General features: G+C 41.2%; 1 protein-coding gene across 1 annotated transcript; it reads right to left on the bottom strand.

The window, feature by feature from the left end:
- Positions 1-6543: 6543 nt before the first annotated feature.
- On the bottom strand, positions 6544-11741 carry LOC124014011 (mannose-P-dolichol utilization defect 1 protein-like). Its single transcript, XM_046328645.1, has 7 exons — positions 11568-11741; positions 11066-11131; positions 9773-9905; positions 9600-9685; positions 9328-9446; positions 8908-9018; positions 6544-8117 (listed from the first exon to the last, which is right to left on the bottom strand). The coding sequence occupies exons 1-7, from the start codon at positions 11695-11697 to the stop codon at positions 7995-7997; spliced, it is 768 nt and encodes a 255-aa protein (XP_046184601.1). The 5' UTR covers positions 11698-11741; the 3' UTR covers positions 6544-7994.
- Between the last annotated feature and the right edge of the window lie 7297 nt (positions 11742-19038).

Here is a 19038-nt window from a genome sequence, read left to right as displayed (position 1 = left end):
TGACCAGTTGTCTGAGACAGGGATGTGGTCCTTCTGTAGCTCAGTTGGTAGAGCATGGCGCTTGTAACGCCAGGGTAGTGGGTTTGATTCCCGGGACCACCCATACGTAGAATGTATGCACACATGACTGTAAGTCGCTTTGGATAAAAGCGTCTGCTAAATGGCATATATTATTATTATTATTTTTATGTGCCAATTCAAAGACAAGTTCTAAACATTTGAGGCTACTAAGCCCATGAAACTGGTCCTCGAGATTCTTGATATGTTTAGCATGCTCAGACTCCATGTCCACAGATAAGACCTTCCCACTGGGCACACATTGGTTGAATCAAAGTTGTTTCCACGTAATTTCGTGAAATTACATTGAACCAACATGGAATTGACATCTGTGCCCAGTGGGTTGTTTCTCTCTGCTATCATAACCTTTACATTTTTTAATTTTTTTAACTTCTTTGGCATTGGTGTCCCTTCCACAGGACGGTTGAGCTAACATAGGCTAATGCGATTAGCATGAGGTTGTAAGTAACAAGAAATTTTCCCAGGACATAGACATATCTGATATTGGCAGAAAGCTTAAATTCTTGTTAATCTAACTGCCCTGTCTAATTTACAGTTGCTATATAATATAATAAGAATACCATGCTATTGTTTGAGGACAGTGCACAATTTTGAACATGAAAAGTTAATAATAAACAAATTAGTCACATTTGGGCAGTCTTGATACATCATTTTGTACAGAAATGCAATGGTTAATTGGATCAGTCTAAAACTTTAGACATACACTGAGGTCATCTAGTGGCCGGATTCTAAATTGCACCTGGGCTGGAATAATACATTATGGCCTTTCTCTTTCATTTCTAAGATGATGGTACAAAAAAATACAAAAGAGTGGCTGTTTTTTTCTTTGTATTGTCTTTTACCAGATCTATTCTTATCTTAAACTACATTACTTTCACATTTCCATAAACTTCAAAGTGTTTCCTTTCAAATGGACACCAAGAATATGCATATTCTTGCTTCAGGGCCTGAGCTACAGAAAGTTAGATTTGAGTATGTAATTTTAGGTGAAAATGGAAAAAAGGGCTAATCCATAACAGATTTTAAGCACAGGTACATGTTATTTTCGAATCAATATACCTTTTTCAGTGTCATTGTCTATTTTTTCATCCCTTGTTGCTGCTCAAATAGACCAGGGATGTTCTCTTGATAAGTGTGTGAATTAGGAAATGTTCCTGTCCTGCTAAGCATTCAAAATCTAACAAGTACTTTTGGGTTTCAGGGAAAATGAATGCAGTGAAAAGTACAACATTTTCTTTAGGAATGCAGTGAGGTAAAAGTTGTCAAAAAAATATAAATTGTAATGTACAGATAATCCCCCCCTAAAAACTTAAGTAGTACTTTCTAATATTTTTACTACTCACATTGTAGTGTATAGAGACTCCAACTCATGTACAAGACAATCTTAGAACTATTTACTTTGTTTAGATATAAGCATCATGAAACCTACAACACAATAAATACATTTGACTTTGTGAAAATCTGTTTTTTAGTTCTAACTTGCTTAACCACGTTAACCATGCTGTTTCTGAATTCACAGATTCTATGAAATCATGACCTCTTCCTAAATATTTGTTCACAAAATTCATATGGTTTATGGTTTTCTAGAAACAAAGAGTGGCTTAACTAACCCTTTGGCTCAATTTACCACACTCTTGTCTACTTGTCTGCCCTGTTAGGTCTATACTTAGAAGTGGAGCTTTTGGAGCTATGAGGGCTGACTGAGTGATGTGCTATCCAATACCTTGGCCATAGACATGAGCAACATATTCCTCCAACAGTTTAGTTTTTTCAGGGAAAGTCGTTCGTATGTCCTGCCGTTTGGGTAGGTCTATTGGGAGTCATCAAGAAGGTTGAATAAAGTGTTAGGCCTACCACAGGTACCTTCACATGTTTTATGGTTACACACCAAACATTACGCAATATAATAGGTCCAAGGTCCATGTAAGTCATCAGTCATACTCCATACATTTTCACTGACACCCCAAAGTGCTCGTTAGATTTTGAATGCTTAGCAGGACAGGAATATGGTCAAATTCACACACTTATCAAGAGAACATTCCTGGTCATCCCTACTGCCTCTGATCTGGCAGACTCACGAAACATGAATTATTTATACTTTAACTTTTAAACCTAAGCATATTTTAGCAATTACATTTACTTTTGTACTTAAGTATATTTTAAAAATATATTTACTCAAGCAGTATTTTACTGTAGTATTTTACTCGGTGAATCACTTTTACTTGAGTCATTTTCTTTTAACGTATCTTTTACTCAAGTATTACAATTGGTTACTTTTTCCACCACTGCAGGTCTGAGTGAACCAGGTAGGCCTAACAGGTTATGGAAAAACAGTGACGGTTTTCTTCCCCTTTTGCGGTAGGGAGGTGTGTGTGTGTGTGTGTGTTTGCTCCCTCCCACATCTCTCAACAAATGCTGTCAAAGAAGCAAGATCTCTGCTGATAGTGTGTGTGTGTGTGTGTGTGTGTGTGTGTGTGTGTGTGTGTGTGTGTGTGTGTGTGTGTGTGTGTGTGTGTGTGTGTGTGTGTGTGTGTGTGTGTGTGTGCATGAGGCCTACCTGCCTACCTATCATAGTACTATTTAGTGCCGCTTTGTTTGCAGCACCCGAGCTAATTCAAGGAACTCACGAACGATAAGGCAAGACTGTCCGTCAGTCTGGCTCCAGTCTGCGGTGAAACATCACAGGATCATCTCCGCAGCTTCAAAAGACTTCACAGTTCCCACTCACAGCCCGACAGGAATGACGAGGGTGATCTCACCCACAACTGTTGTTCGTTTCACAGAACAGTAACATTAAGATGTAGATACTGTATGAAAAATGTCAAAATATATAATCGTGGATAGAAATGGGACGAAATCGATTAGCCGACCATTGTAAAAAAATGAATCACCTGTTGAATGCGTGGTTTGAAATATGAGAAAAACATTTGAAATAAAAAAAATCCGATATTTGAGAAGTGTCACGGATGTTATTTTACAGATAATAGCCAAAACAACCAAAAACAAGCTTAGCGTTTTACAAAGTCTGTCAAGACCATGGGTGGTATGTACACTCACAGACTGATCATAGAAAGTGTTGCTGCCTTTGTCAGGACTGGAGGTGTCCCAGGTTGGGTAAATCTGTCTCACATAGCTGTGGCGTGTAACTATGGCAGATAGGAGACATTCGACAGGGTGCTAATGCTGCTAATAGAGGAACTGTTTGCCAACCTCTGAGTGAGAGAGTGACAGGTAACCCTAATGAGCTAGTAGAGACACACCCTGAGGTAGACAGGTCTGAGAGAGAGGGAGAGCGAGGGGGAGAGAGGGGGGTTCAACAGGTCCGAAAGAGAGAGGGAGAGCGAGAGGGGTGGGAGAGTTCAACAGGTCTGAGAGCAAGAGAGAGTGGTGGGATGGTTGTTGGGAGACAAGCCTTTTTAGTTCTAGCGTATTAAAAAAAAAACTTATATTTAACTAGACAAGGCAGTTAAGAACACATTTTTATTTACAATGACTGCCTACTTGTAAAGCCCCCCCGAGTCAAACCCTCCCCGAACCAGAACGACGCTGGGCCAATTGTGCGCCGCTCCTATGGTACTCCCGATCACAGCCGGTTGAGATACAGCCTGGGATCGAACCCGGGTCTGTAGTGATGTCTCCAGCAATGCGATGCAGTGCCTTAGACCGCTGCACCCCTCGGGAACCCCGCGTGTATGCGTATGTGTTTTTGTTTGCATGTGTGTGTGTCTGTGTGTGTGTTCCTACTGAAACACATCTGGTGCAAACATCCATTTTTGTGATTAGAGGATGAACAAGGAAGAGGAAAAGTTTGCTACACTTGATCTTAATCCTGTGAGTAAACAGACTAAACCATTGGGGAGATGAAAGGGCTTTACCCTTATCAGCCAGCTGAGGCATTCACCAAAACACCACCGCTGAGGTGGGGCAATGGCGTGTTCCGCCGGGTTCTGCCAGAGGTGGGGTGTTTCACAGATGGCCAGATAGAGGGAGATGGGAAATGCAGGCCTAACAATCAGCAGGTAGATAAAGATTGGCCCACACATTAAAGAGATTAAAGGAGGCGATGAGTGTGAGTATGTGTGTGAACTGAGCGCAGTGGAACAAAACTGGCCTCTTCTAAAGCACAGTCAGACCTCCCAAGATGCATCTATATCTCACAGGTGATACGGCCTAACAAAGTTGGAGCTTGCCATCGCCGCTGCGCAATCACCATCAGAAATGCCTCCCGGGGCCCTCCCCCCTCCCCCCCACCCTCTCTCTCAATGAAAAAAAATATTTTTATTTTCTCCAAACTCCTTTTCTTAACTGCCTGCCTCTGTCGATCTCCCTCCTGCTTCTCCGCCGTTTCTCTCTCTTTCTTTCCAAGACAATAATTTCTCTACTTACCCCTTTTACTCTCTCTCTTCCCTCTCATGTGGTTTGGCTCCTCTCTTTCGTTCCCGTCATAGAAACAAAGGACAGAAGTTGGTGAGTGAGTGATAAACAAAGCATGAGGGAAACCGATGAGAGAAAAGGGATGAAAAGAGAAAGATGTACTTTGCAGAGAGAGAGAGAGAGAGAGAGAGAGAGAGAGAGAGAGAGAGAGAGAGAGAGAAAGAAAAAAAAGATGGTCACTGTTGTGGCTTAATGTGGAAATAAACAAGTGTATCTTACAGATATCTTCAGCACAACCCTTCTATCAAGTTTAATGAACTTTTGGAGTCTGTTGTTCACACAAAAAATGGTGTTTTGAGTTGTTTCTTAAGAAACTTCCGTTGTCCAATTGTGGGACTTTTCGGTTGCGGGGGGTGTTGATGATGTCAGTGTGATTGAGGACAGAGAGGCAGGGGGCCGATGGAACGACACACACGGGACTTGAGAAAGGAAAGGAGAGAAGGGTCTATTCAATGGGGGAGGGAGGGGGGGGTAGTGACAAATAATGTTATGGTAAAGAGGGCATGCAGAAAAATAGAAAACATTTTATTACATCACAAAAGAGGTGGAAAATACTTATCAAGTTTGTGGGAATAAGCAGAGACAAATTTTCCCCTACTGAACAAAAATATATAAGCAACATGCAAAGTTGTTGGTCCCATGAGCTGAAATAAAAGATCCCAGAAATGTTCCACACACCCAATAAGCTTATTTCTCTAAAATGTTGTGTACAAATTTGTTTACATCCCTGTTAGTGAGCTTTTCTACTTTGTCAAGATAATCCATTCACCTAGCAGGTGTGGCATATCAAGAAGCTGACTGAACAGCATGATCATTGCACAAGTGCACCTTGTGTTGGGAACAATAAAAGGCCAGTTTGGTCACACAACACAATTCCACAGATGTCTCAAGTTTATCGGGATGTGGTAATTGGCATGCTGACTGCAGAAATGTCCACCAGAGCTGTTGCCAGAGAATTTAATGTTTATTTCTCTACCATAAGCGACCTCCAATGTCATTTGAAAGAATTTGGCAGTACGTCCAACCGGCCTCACAACTGCAGACCAATTGTAACCACGACAGCTAAGGACCTCCACATCCAGCTTCTTCACCTGTGGGATTGTCTGAGACGAGCCACCCGGACAGCTGATGAAATTGTGGGTTTGCACAACCGTAGAATTTCAGCACAAACTGTAAATTTGAATGCAGAGATACCGTGACGAGGTCCTGAGGCCCATAGTCATGACATTCAAACACCGCCATCACGTCATGTTTCAGCATAATAGATGGCCCCATGTCGCAAGGAGTTGTACACAATTCTTGGAAGCTGAAAATGTCCCAGTTCATCCATTGCCTGCATACTCACCAGAAATGTCACCCATTGAGCATGTTTGGGATGCTCTGGATCAACGTGTACAACAGCAACTTCACACAGCCATTGAAGAGGAGTGGGACAACATTCCACAGGCCTCAATCAACAGCTGGATCAACTCTGTGCGAAGAATTTGTGTTGCGCTGAAGGAGGTAAATGGTGGTCACACCAGAAACTGACTGGTTATCTGATCCACACCCCTACCTTTTTTTAAGGTATATGCGACCAACAGATGCATATCGGTATTCCCAGTCATTTGAAATCCATAAATTAGGGCATAATTAATTTCTATTTACTGATTTCCTTATATGAACTATAACTCAGTAGAATCTCTGAAATTGTTGCAAGTTGCATTAATATTTTTGTTAGTGTAAATTCCTGTACTTTGGAGAACTAGTGAGTGAACAAAATAGAGGGTGAACAATTGTCTCTATCTAGTGGTGTGAAAATGAATGACACCCAATCATTTTGGAACAATGAGTATGCATGCTTTTGTTCCAGCCCTTCCTTAAACAAGAAACTTAATGAAAATAATTGAGTTGAGCTTTATTTCATTATATCATATAACTTGCTAAATCAGCGATGTTACTGCAGGGTTGGAATGAAAGCCTGCACAACCCACAGGCTCTCTTGGACTGGAGTTCTGAAAACATAAGAGAAAACTACAGACACCTGAGCAGTCCCAACAAAAACAAAACATATTTTATTACATTTTTGCATTAAAATAAACTCTTACCATGTTCAGAACTGTAGCACTTGCATGTGACACATAGAAGCGCAAGCAGCATCTTAACACGAGAAGTTGAATCTCAACAAGTAAACTAAAACTAAACAGAGAAATTGGACTTCAACATAAAACCATAACGACCCCAAATTTCTGCTCCCAGGTTAATCTGAATCAAATTGGACTGAATTATTTAGTATTGTGGACTCATTCATAGAATTCAATCAAATATGTGATTTATCATTAAACAAATACAGCATCTATATGCACAAAGAAACACAGACAAACATCATTTGGAATGATAACCATTTTGTTCAGTTGTTATTTTGATCAAGCCTGTGTGCCAGTCTGTTTGTGCAATAACGCCAAATCCTTGTAACTCTTGTCACGCCAAACATTGTTCACCAAGTACAGCAATGAAGTTGGCACAAGCATTAAAGGATCTGAGACCAGGCTGCTTTAGATTACACTCAGTCAACAAAGCTTCAACAACTTAAAATTCAAACATTTAACTTAAACATACTGACAGAGAATTTCACAGTAAACCTCTATTGCTTGACCCCTTGACTATAGCTAGAATAGTTACCTTCCTGGTTGTGTTCTGGAATGCGTTTCCATTCTAGATTATGGTCCGAGGACAACCCGTGTAATATAACTGGAACAATGTAGTACATTGCTAGGGAGGCATAAAGATTTAGGAGTACGACAAAAACAACTGACTGTAGTGGGTGTTTTGACAGCTCTGGGTTGAAGTTTCCCCTAGGTACAGATATAGAATCAGCTTCCCCTCCCAGAATCCTAACCTTAACCATAAGTGGGAAAAATGCTAAACTGACTCAGGATCAGCGTCAAGCGGCAACTTCACCCTACACCGTATCGGCACTTCTGTGGCGTTTAGTAGAATCAGTGTTCAGGATGGAGAAATAAGCGTGTCAAGCCTTCCCTTCCCTGAGCTAACACACTGAGGCAAAACTAATGATTTCTCTGTGAGCTAGTCAAACTGGGCTGTAGTCACAGTATCATTGAAGTCAGGTAGAGTAGAGAGTTCCTTGGTTTGCGTGGTGGGAATAGAATGTTTGGTCCAGAGCTAAGCTTACAGTAGGGGAGTGCAGAGTGTATGAATTGCTAGATGTGAATTGGTGCAAATCTCAAATGACACCCAATTTCCCATAGTGTACCATTAGAGTCCATGGCCCTGGTCAGCAGTGCACTACATATGGAATAGGGGGCCATTTGAGCTGCACCCTGTCTGTATATTCTCTCTACTGCATCCCAAAATGGCACGCCAATCCTAATATAGTGCAGTACTTTTGACCACAGCCTTATGGGTCCTGGTCAAAAGTAGTGCACTATATTGGAAATAGGGTGCCAATTTAGAGGCAACTAATTTAATGTACACCTGTCTATCTACTCTGTCTTCTTCTTCTGTGGCGGGCTGCTGTTCCAGTAGTACAGGAGCTGGGCAGCGATAAGGCCGTTACAGGAAGAGGATATGACATAGGTCAGGGCCATCAGGGAGTCACCCGTTTCCTGTTGGTAGAGAGAAACCAGGACGTGAAAAGTAGAAATTATTGGCATGTTGGATTAGGACAGGATCACACACAGACTGCCTCAAATGGCACCCTTCAGGTGTCATTTAGCAGACACCTACTATATAGGGAATAGTGTGCCGTTTATGACGCATCCACACTCTCACATACAGTGCACACAATTTATACACAGTAACACATTTTACTCGCACACAGCTGCACATACCGACTAAGTCACTCAGGATAAGAGTGTCTGCTTGTACAAGTAACAAAACATTAAGTACACAAAACATCAAGAACAGCTGCTTTTTCCATGACAGATTGCCCAGGTGAAAGCTATGATCCCTTATTGATGTCACTTGTTAAATCAACTTCAAATCAGTGTAAATGAAGGGAAGGAGACAGGTTAAAGAAGGATTTTTAAGACGAGAGACAATTCAGACATGGATTGTGTATGCTTGCAATTCAGAGAGTGAATGGGAAAGACAACATATTTTAAGTGCCTTTGAATGGGGTACGGTAGTTGGTGTCAGACACACTGGTTTGTGTCAAGAAATGCTGCTGGGTTTTCACACTCAACAGTTTCCCGTGTGTATTAAGAATGTTCCACCGCCCAAAGGACATCCAGCCAACTTGATACAACTGTGGGAAGCATTGGAGTCAACATGGGCCAGCATCCCTGTTGAACACTTTTGACACCTTGTAGAGTCCATGCCCAGACCAATTGAGGGGTGCAGATTTTCCTAATGTTTGGTATACTCAGTATACATTCACTGTACACACATATATACCTGTATTGAGGTGAATATGCGAGCCAAGGAGCCAGCGAACAGCATAAACACAGTGATGGCAGACAGCTGACCTGTGTGTCCATTACGATAGTTAGTCACTACCTGAATAAGCTGCAATCACAGGGAGAAATAAACATGATCACGGATTAATACAATGATAACATTATTTTGTTAACTAAGGATAACTCCTATAAAAACACATTTTCTAACACAAATCGACTTTATTATTGAGTTATTTTGGGGCACATTTTTACAGTTGAACTATTTAAAGCACAATTAAATCCTAGAGGATAACATGAAAATATTAAAACAAATTTATTGTCCAATGTGGTGCTCGAACAACATTATAACGCTGTTGTTACAACTTAACACGTTGATTATGTTGTACATGTTAGAGAATCTATTAATGCGCTTACGTACCCTGCCAATGATGATAGCAGGCATGTTGGATGCCTGCATGGCCATGACCACAGGCATTGGCGTTACAGGGGAGAGCAGCAGAGCTACCAGACCAAAGTACACCACCAGGAACAGCACACCTAGAGGGAGCAGACACACAGAATTAGAACGTCAACCACTGCTTGTGAGGGCAGCTAGTTGTATGCTAACGTAAAATTGTACATTGTAAGCTCAAAAGGAAGTGTTAGTAGTGAGTGTCAAGTCTTATCGTCAGGTAGGTGTGTGTGTCTTACCTTTGACTGTGTTGCCTCCATAATGCATAATGAGGAACCCGATGGCTACTGTCTGTAACATGAGGAAGAGGGCCTCACCCCAGGCACTGAAAGAGAAAACGCCAAATATGTTAACTTGTGTGTGTGACTGCCTGTGCATGTCTCCGTGTGTGTGTACAACTCTACCACAGTACCTGAAGGGGAAGCTGTTAGCAATGCTATAGGCCATGGTGCCGGTAATAGCCAGCAGCTCCAGCAAGACAGAGTTGAAGCTTAGACCATCTGCACTCTTAGCCCCCATCAGCTTCAGGATCTGGGGCAGCTTTACTGTGGGGAGAGAGAGAGTGGGAGAGAGCGAGAAATGGGTTATGTATTATCTGAACGTGTGCTTGATGGATCGAATTCTATTGTAAATATCTTTCTATCTACAGGTAACTGCCCAAAAAAAGGAAACACCAACATAGTGTCTTAATAGGGATTTGGGCCCCCATGAGCACCCATAAGAGCGTCAATGCACCTTGGCATAGATTCTACAAGTGTCTGGAACTCTATTGGAGGGATGTGGCACCATTCTTCCACAAGAAATTCCATAATTTTGTGTTTATTTGACGGTGGTGGAAAACGGCGTCTTAGGCACTGCTCCAGAATCAATTCCGTTGACATCTGGTGACTGACACACACACACACTTTAAACCCCCTATGCTCCTTTGAGATCCCTCTTTAAAAGTCACTGCCATATCTTCTTCTAGCCACGGTAGCCAAAATAATGGGCAACTGGACATTTTTATTCATGACCCTAAGCATGATGGGATGTAAATTGCTTAATCAAATCAAATGTTATTGGTCACATACACATGTTTAGCAGATGTTATTGTGGGTGTAGCGAAATGCTTGTGTTTCTAGCTCCAACAGTGCAGTAATATCTAACAATTTCACAACAACACACACACATCTAAGTACCGGAATTATATTAAGAATATATAAGCTGCATACACTAAAATACAGATGAATATAATATAATACAGTATATACAAATGAGACGAGTAATGCAAAATATGTCAACTTTATTAAAGGGACTAGTGTTCCATTTATTAAAGTGGCTATTGATGTCAAGTCTTTGTATATAGGCAGCAGCCTCTAATGGGCTAGTGATGGATATTTAACAGTCGGAGGCCTTTAACTCAGGATCCACACCTGTACAGTACTTTGTATCATTTGCTCAAGTGTTTCCTTTATTTTGGCAGTTACCTGTATATAAGTGAGGGGCAGGGAGTTATGCTTTGCACACATAGGGAGAGAGACAGAGATAAAGATTGAGAGTGAGTGGAATGTTTACTGTTCATGTTTTATTGTTTATTTCACTTTTGTTTATTATCTACTTAATTTGCTTTGGCAATGTAAACATGTGTTTCCCATGCCAATAAAGGCCTTTGAATTGAAATAGAGAGAACGAGATAGAGAGAGGAGAAAGATAATCTTAATCTTACCCATCACAGACCCCAGGATGATTCCAATGCCCAGACCTTTGCTCAGCACAATCTTTAGACATGGCACTGCAGACAGAAACAATCGTCGATTGAACGGGTATTATCAGAGAGAACAGATGGATATGTCGTTCTTCTCCTATCTAGAATTATTGAGGAACTGCAAGAGATTGAGGAACACTGGCATGAGATAGCCCCGCCTCTGAACGCTGTCACAACAAATCTTTCAACTAACTACTAACGTTAGCTCCTCTTCTGTCTTTTTAGCCTGTTTAGAGGGTACGATCCCTACGTCCAATATATTTCTTTATATCCAGTAACTGTAAATGCAAAAGATAACATAGAAGTTACATTGTGAAATATCGATTAAAAACGCAAGTCTTGCAAGCTAACGATACCTAGCTAGCTCATCCATTCAACGTTGAAGCCCTGGCTAGCTAACGTTAACTAGCTAAGTTAGCTCTTGCAATCAAACGTCAGTCAATTATGTAAGAACTTGACTTACCATCCAGAAAGTTAAAATTGAGGAAAAACTCGTCGTAACATGATTCTGGCATGAAATAAGTGAGCAGGAGCCCCTTCAGTGGGTCCAACACAGAATTCTTTGGAAGTTCTTCCATAACAGGGCTCGCCATTGTAGAACTTTGACGTGACGTAGCAGTGTGCAAATAATAACTGTTCCCTCACGCTAGACGGAAACATATGCACTGCCAGTGGTTCCGGAGCTCATTGATTGTTGTTGTTGTTGTTGATTTCATTAGGTTCCCCATTAGCCGACGCCAATGGCGAGAGCTCGTCTTTCTGGGGTCTGACACATAACGAACAAGCCATTACAGACAAAATACTTTACAATTGACATACATTTAAAAACACGAACATGTAGTATTCCTTTGCATATATCAGTTACACATACACTGAACAAAAATATAAACGTAACATGGAAAAATGTCAAGGATTTTAGTGAGTTACAGTTCATATATGGAGATCAGTCAATTGAAATAAATAAATTAGGCCCTAATGTATGGATTTCACATCACTGGGAATACCAATATGCATCTGTTGGGCACAGATACCTTTAAAAAAAAAGTAGGGGTGTGGAAAAGAAAACCAGTTAGTATCTGGTGTGACCACAATTTGGTGTGACCACTATTTGCCTCATGCAGCACGACACACCTCCTTCGCATAGTTGATTGTGACCTGTGCAATGTTGTCCCACTCTTCAATGGCTGTGTAAAGTTGCTGGATAATGGCGGGAACTGGAACACGCTGTCGTACGCGTACGCAATCCAGAGCATCCCAATCATGCTCAATTGGTGACATGTCTGAGTATACAGGGCATGGAAGAACTGGGACATGTTCAGCTTTATTTCAGAACATTAAATTCTATTTTATTTTAGCTCATGAAACATGGGACCACCACTTTACAAGTTTTGACCAAGTTTTACACGTTTGTCGACTTTTGAGACTATAGCATCTTTAACACATAACATCTATATTTTAAAATACCCAGAATTCAGCTCTTGAAACACAAAATACTGTACTACCACAGTATGAATCATAATATCCATAAAACATAGCAGTCAAACAGGGAACTGGTTCCAATCGTTTTTCCGCCATACATTTTTCCCATAGGGGATTTTAGAAACACTTTTTAAAAAAGGGCTGTGTTTTGTGTAGGCTTACCCTGAATTGACATTTTGATAACCGTGTAAACCTCTCTCGGACAAGGTGACTTTTATAAGTGTATTTACACCCCCAAGAATTAAATGCTAATTAGCGGCCAATGTGGCTATCATAAAGTACTACAAATACCACGATGATCTGGACAAGACTGCCAATCGAGGCAAAGGTAAGAATCTCTGGATCAACTATCTAATGTTAGGTAAATGTAGTAATGAATAAATAGGCAGGAGCTTGCCGAGATTTTGTAGTTTTGCGTGATGTCTAATTTTATTCTAATTAGCATTTTTGAATAGGACCGTAAATAGAGCAGAATTTATTGATAAAAGTCATCTTGTCCAAGAGAGATTTACATGGTTATCAAAACTTCACACCAGGGTAAGCCTACATGAAACACAGCCCTTATTTTAAGCTTATCTAAAATACCCTATGGGGGAAAATGAATGGTAGAAAAACGATTGGAACCGTTTCCCTGTTTGACCGCTAGGTTTTATGGGTATTATGACACCTCCACTGTGGGGCTCTATAACTACAACTAGTTAGCAAGTTGGAAATGTCAGAGTTTCCTAGTTCTGACTAGCACTTGAACGCGGCTTTAGCTAGCCAACTTTGCCATGACATTGCCTACAATTGGATGTGGGATTTCTATTGGAGAAATGTGAGTTATAGATCTGTCATTCTCATTGAACGCAAGTCTAAACAGCAGTAGATCTGTTCCACGTGGGCTATTTCTATGCTACCCATTTTAAGTCTAGTTTTTGCTTCTTTTACTTTTGCTATTGTACACAAGCTTCAAACAGCTGAAAATAAAATATTTTGGGGTATGGAAAAGACATTTCACAGCGGTTTAGATGGTACAATGATTATCTACACTATACTTGCTTGTTTTGTCACATAAACTTAAATTAGGCAAACTATTTTTGCAACCTGGAAATGGTGGTGAGATTTCTGCATAGTGCATCTTCAAGGTGCTACCACCCACCACTGGTATCCATATACAGTAGTGAGCGTGCTTCAGTAATTATATTGAATAGTGGTTTGAGTTTGTGCAAGTGTGTGTATGTGTGTAAAAACTATATTCAATGGGTTTCCATGAATATTCACCAGCACTTTGATCAATAACCTAGTTTACAGTGCATCATTTGCATTTAGCTGAACTGTTTACATCTGTTGTATCTTGTGAATAAATACACTTTGATTGTATAAATACCTACTGTACAGTACTCTACACCTCATTGAAATACCTTAATCTCTCCACTAGATGTCGATAGTACCCACGCTGAGCCACACAGGGCGAGATTTTAGCCTTCTGGTGAAGGGAAGAAACACAATGGGCACAGGGCTTGTTGCCGGGAACCTATTTGAGAGTTGCGCCGATGACGACAACTGGAGGGAGCTGAGTGAGGACCCAGTTGTTCAGGAGGCCAGCTGACAGGGGGCGCTATGCACCTCTGATGTCATCATTGCAGGACATTGGTTACCAATCAGGGTCCACCAGGAGGAGCCATATGGACGCTCCTGGTGTAAAGTTATATGTGTCCCAAATGGTACCCTATTTGCTACATAGTGCACTACTTTTGATCAGAACAATAGGGTGCCATTTGGAACAAGCGTTTTCCTTCAGGCACAGATCTAGGATCAGCAGTCAGCACCTGCTTACCTTCCTTGTGGGGGAAGAAATGCAAAACTGAACTTAGATAAGGGGACTGAATCTGTGTCAGACTATCCACATACACCTGCACAGCCAACCTTCAGCCTACCTTTCTAACCGTTGCAATGAGGGGGAAGAAGTACTTTAGGTAAACCTTATCCTACTCGCGCGGAGATGAGTCTGTGTCAGACAATCCACTCACACTGTGGAACAGTCATTTTGGGGACACTGTCTGCATATCTGAGGTGGTACGGGGGCAATTGTCTATGATGTTGATTGTAGTTCTTTATCAAAGTCCCTTTAAATCAAACACATTCATGGTAAAAGCTTGACTACCTTGGCTGATTGTTAATTTAATGTAATAACGTCTATAATAACATCACACAGGTCAGCATGTGAACCCTTTGGAATGACCTGGATTTCTGCATGAACTGGTCATCAAATTTGATCTGATCTTCCTCTAAGTCACAACAACAGACAAACACAGTGTGCTTAAACTAATAACACACAAATTATTGAATTTCTCTTGTCTATATTGAATACATAATTTATACATTCATAGTATAGGTTGGACAAAGTATGTGAACCCCTAGGCTAATGACTTCTCCAAAAGCAAATTGGAGTCAGGAGTCAGCTAACCTGGAGTTCAATCAATGAGACGAGATTGGAGATGTTGGTTAGAGCTGCCTTGCTCTGTAAAAAACACTCACAAAATGCAAGTTTGCTATTCACAAGAAGCATTGTATGGTGTGAAACATGCCTCGAACAAAAAAGATCTCAGAAGAAATAAGATTAAGAATTGTTGACTTGCATAAAGCTGGAAAGGTTTACAAAAGTATATCTAAACGCCTTGATGTTCATCAGTCCACGGTAAGACAAATAGTTTTTAAATGGAGAAAGTTCAGCGCTGTTGCTACTCTCCCTAGGAGTGGCCGTCCTGCAAAGATGACTGCAACAGCTCAGAATGCTGAATGAGGTTAATTAGAATCCTAGAGTGTCCGCTAAAGGCTTACAGAAATATCTGGAACATGCGAACATCTCTGTTGACGAGGCTACGATACGTAAAACATTAAAAATAAGAATGGTGTTCATGGGAGGACACCACGGAAAAAAACCCTGCTGTCCAAACAAAAACATTGCTGCACATCTGAAGTTCGTAAAAGAGCACATGGATGTTCCAGTAGCGCAAAATATTCTGTGGACAGATGAAACTACAGTTTCGTTGTTTGGAAGGAACACACAACACTATGTGTGGAGAAAAAAAGGCAGAGCACACCAACATCAAAACCCCATCCCAACTGTAAAGTATGTTGACGGGAGCGTCATGGTTTGGGGCTGCTTTTCTGCCTCAGGGCCTGCACAGCCTGCTATCATCGACAGAAAAATGAATTCCCAAGTTTATCAAGAAATTTTGCAGGAGAATGTTAGGCTATCTGTCCGTGAATTGAAGCTCAACAGAAGTTGAGTGATACAACAACCCAAAACACGGAAATAAATCAACAACAGAATGGCTTCAACAGAAGAAAATACGCCTTCTGGAGTGGTCCAATCAGAGTCCTGACCTCAACCCGATTGAGATGCTGCGGCATGACCTCAAGAGAGCGGTTTACACCAGACATCCCAAGAAAATTGCGGAACTGAAACAGTTTTGTAAAGAGGAATGGTCCAAAATTCCTCCTGACCGTTGTGCAGGTCTGATCGGCAACTACAGAAAACGTTTGGTTGAGGTTACTGCTGCCAAAGGAGGGTGAACCAGTTATTAAATCCAAGGGTTCACATACTTTTCCCACCCTGCACTGTGAATGTTCACACAGTGTGTTCAATAAAGACATGTAAATGTATAATTGTTTGTGTGTTATTAGTTTAAGCAGACTGTGTTTGTCTATTGTTGTGACCTAGATGAAGTTCAGATGCAATTTTATGACCAATTTATGCAGAAATCCAGGTATTTCCAAAGGGTTCACATACCTTTTCTTGCCACTGTACTTGTATTTATTAAGGATCCCCATTAGCTGCCATGAGAAATATATATACATATTATTAATGTTAGCTCTTTGTGTACATTTAAGGGCCAGCCGTGCTGCCTTCTTCTGAGCCAATTGTTTTTTTCCAAGGTCCCTTTTTTGTGGCACCTGACCACACGACTGAACGGTAGTCTAGTTGCGACAAAACTAGAGCCTGTATGTAGTAGGACCTGCCTTGTTGATAGAGCTGTTGAAAAGGCAGAGTAACGCTTTATTATGGACAGACTTCTCTCCACCTTAGCTGCCCTTGTATCAACATGTTTTGACCGGGACAGTTTACAATCCAGGGTTAGTTACTCCAAGCAGTTTAGTCACCGTAAACTTGCTAAATTTCCACAGGATTTATTACAAGATTTAGTTGAGGTGTAGGGTTTAGTGAATAATTTGTCCTAAATACAATGCTTTTAGTTTTTGAAATATTTAGGACTATCTTATTCCTTGCCACCCATTCTGAAACTAACTGCAACTCTTTGTTAAGTGTTGCAGTGATTTCACTCGCTGTAGTAGCTGACTTGTATAGTGTTGAGTCATCCGCACACATAGGACACACTGGCTTTACTCAAGGGCAGCTGCATGTCATTAGTAAAGACTGATGAAATATTGGACCACCTCTAACCTAATCATCCCATTGGAGGAACACTCCTGTTTCCATCCATGTCAATGGCTCAGATTATTGTGTGTGTGTGAGTATGAGAATGATATGGCAGAGGTAGTATCAAGAAGATCAGAGGAACACCTTTTTCCATCCACGTCATGGTTATATTATTATATTACCAGGTTATTATTATTACCTGAGTATCACTATCAGTATCACCTATGACAAACCTATTACTTAGTGTGTGTGTGTGTGTGAGAGAAGTTGCAGAATGGTGTGTGTTTGGTAGGACGTACCAGTTATGGGCTGGTAGATAGGGTGAGATGTTTATGCTACATGGGCCATAAAGCTCATTGGTATCCTGGTTGGACTGTTACCTGTTGCCATAACTCTCCTGTGACGATCTGAAGGATCAGGATACAAGGGGGGTCCGCTCTACAGCATGCTCTCTCTCATAGAGTGGGAGCGAGGGAAGTCGACTGTTTTATGGTCGGTCATAAAATACGCTGCTCCTGTGCTCTGTAGTGTTTGAGATTGGAATGTAAACTGTGGAACACTGAGAGGCCCTTGGACATCAAAAGTGTGAATAATTAAACAATGTTTCTACTTTGAGAATTTGGGGATGGTCCGTGGACACTTACCGGACAGTCATGACGATTGTGTTTCATTTGGTCATCTCATGGAGGACAGGAAACACACATAACCGTATCTCTTAAAGTGTACATTTCCCATCTGTCAGGTTTACATCTAAATATTGTGAAACGTATGTGATTAAACATGAAACTATTTGTGAAAAGATGTATTGTGATGCTAACCTTCTAAATAAGAGTGTGAATTTTCATGTAAAGATGAACTAGTCAGTGGCCACACCCCCGTGAGCCCAGACATCACATAAGCGTCATAGAACCACCCCTTCTTCCACAGAGTATAAAACCCACTTCCTACAAAATATACATTAAGTCAGAGAACACCGGGACAGAGTCCCCAGGTTGGAATGGCTGCAATTCTATAGGCCACAGAGACCATACAGCTGTAGTTTTGGCTACACGGCTGAAAATGGTTCAACTCTGAGACTATCGATCACTACAGAATAAGAGCAAATTCTAGACGACACGAATTACTAGTCTGCAGCTAGAAATTACTTAAACCTAGAACGAGAAAAAACCAACAACCACCGAAGCATCTATTCTATGAGAACATTTCCGAATGGTACTCTGAAGTAACCATTCTAACCACCTACAACCACAAAATACATTTTGACTGTTAGGATCGTTAACCAGAGACTCTGATGATCCTAAAGGATTATTGAGTGTTTTCAACGGAGAGACAACAACGACATACAAGCGTATATATGTACATTGCAATTTCTTTCAGAATGAGCGGCCGTTCATGTGCAAAGTATTAGCGTGGTTCTAATCCCAGCAGGAGAGGCAGACGGAGCGGCCTTCTGGTCAGACTTAGAAGGCGAGCACACCATCCACCGCTTCCGAGCATACTACCCGCCAATATCCAGTCTCTAGACAACAAGGTGGACAAAATTAGGGCACGAGTAGCCTTCCAGAGAGACATCAGAGATTGTAACATTCTCTGTTTCACGGAAACATGGCTCACTCGGGTTATGGTGTCAGAGTCGGTACAGCCACCAGGTTTCTTCATGCGTTGTGCCGACAGAAACAAACATCTCACTGGTAAGAAGAAGGGCGGGGGTGTATGCCTCATGAATAACGACTCATGGTGTAATCATAACAACATACAGGAACTCAAGTCCTTTTGTTCACCTGACCTAGAATTCCTTACAATCGACCGCATTACACCCCCCCCCAAGCAAATACTGCAACGGCCCTGAAAGAACTCCACTGGACTCTATGTAAACTGGAAACCATATACCCTGAGGCTGCATTTATTGTAGCTGGGGATATTAACAAAGCTAATTTGAGAACAAGGTTATGCAAATTCTACCAGCATATTTATTGTTGCACCCGCTCGAGCAAAACATTGGACCACTGCTACTCTAACATCCATACAA

The sequence above is a fragment of the Oncorhynchus gorbuscha genome, linkage group LG25 (assembly GCF_021184085.1).
Source record: "Oncorhynchus gorbuscha isolate QuinsamMale2020 ecotype Even-year linkage group LG25, OgorEven_v1.0, whole genome shotgun sequence".
In the NCBI taxonomy this organism is placed as follows: Eukaryota; Metazoa; Chordata; class Actinopteri; order Salmoniformes; family Salmonidae; genus Oncorhynchus; species Oncorhynchus gorbuscha.
Note: the sequence above shows the minus strand (reverse complement) of the source record. Positions and strands in the feature narration are given on the sequence as shown.

Coding starts and splice junctions, on each gene's coding strand:
- LOC124014011 (XM_046328645.1), bottom strand. CDS start 11,697: ATGGCGAGCCCTGTTATGGAAGAACTTCCAAAGAATTCTGTGTTGGAC. Junction 11,132..11,567: donor CAATTTTAACTTTCTGGATG/GTAAGTCAAGTT, acceptor TTCTGTCTGCAG/TGCCATGTCTAAAGATTGTG. Junction 8,118..8,907: donor GCATATTCACCTCAATACAG/GTATATATGTGT, acceptor CTCTACCAACAG/GAAACGGGTGACTCCCTGAT.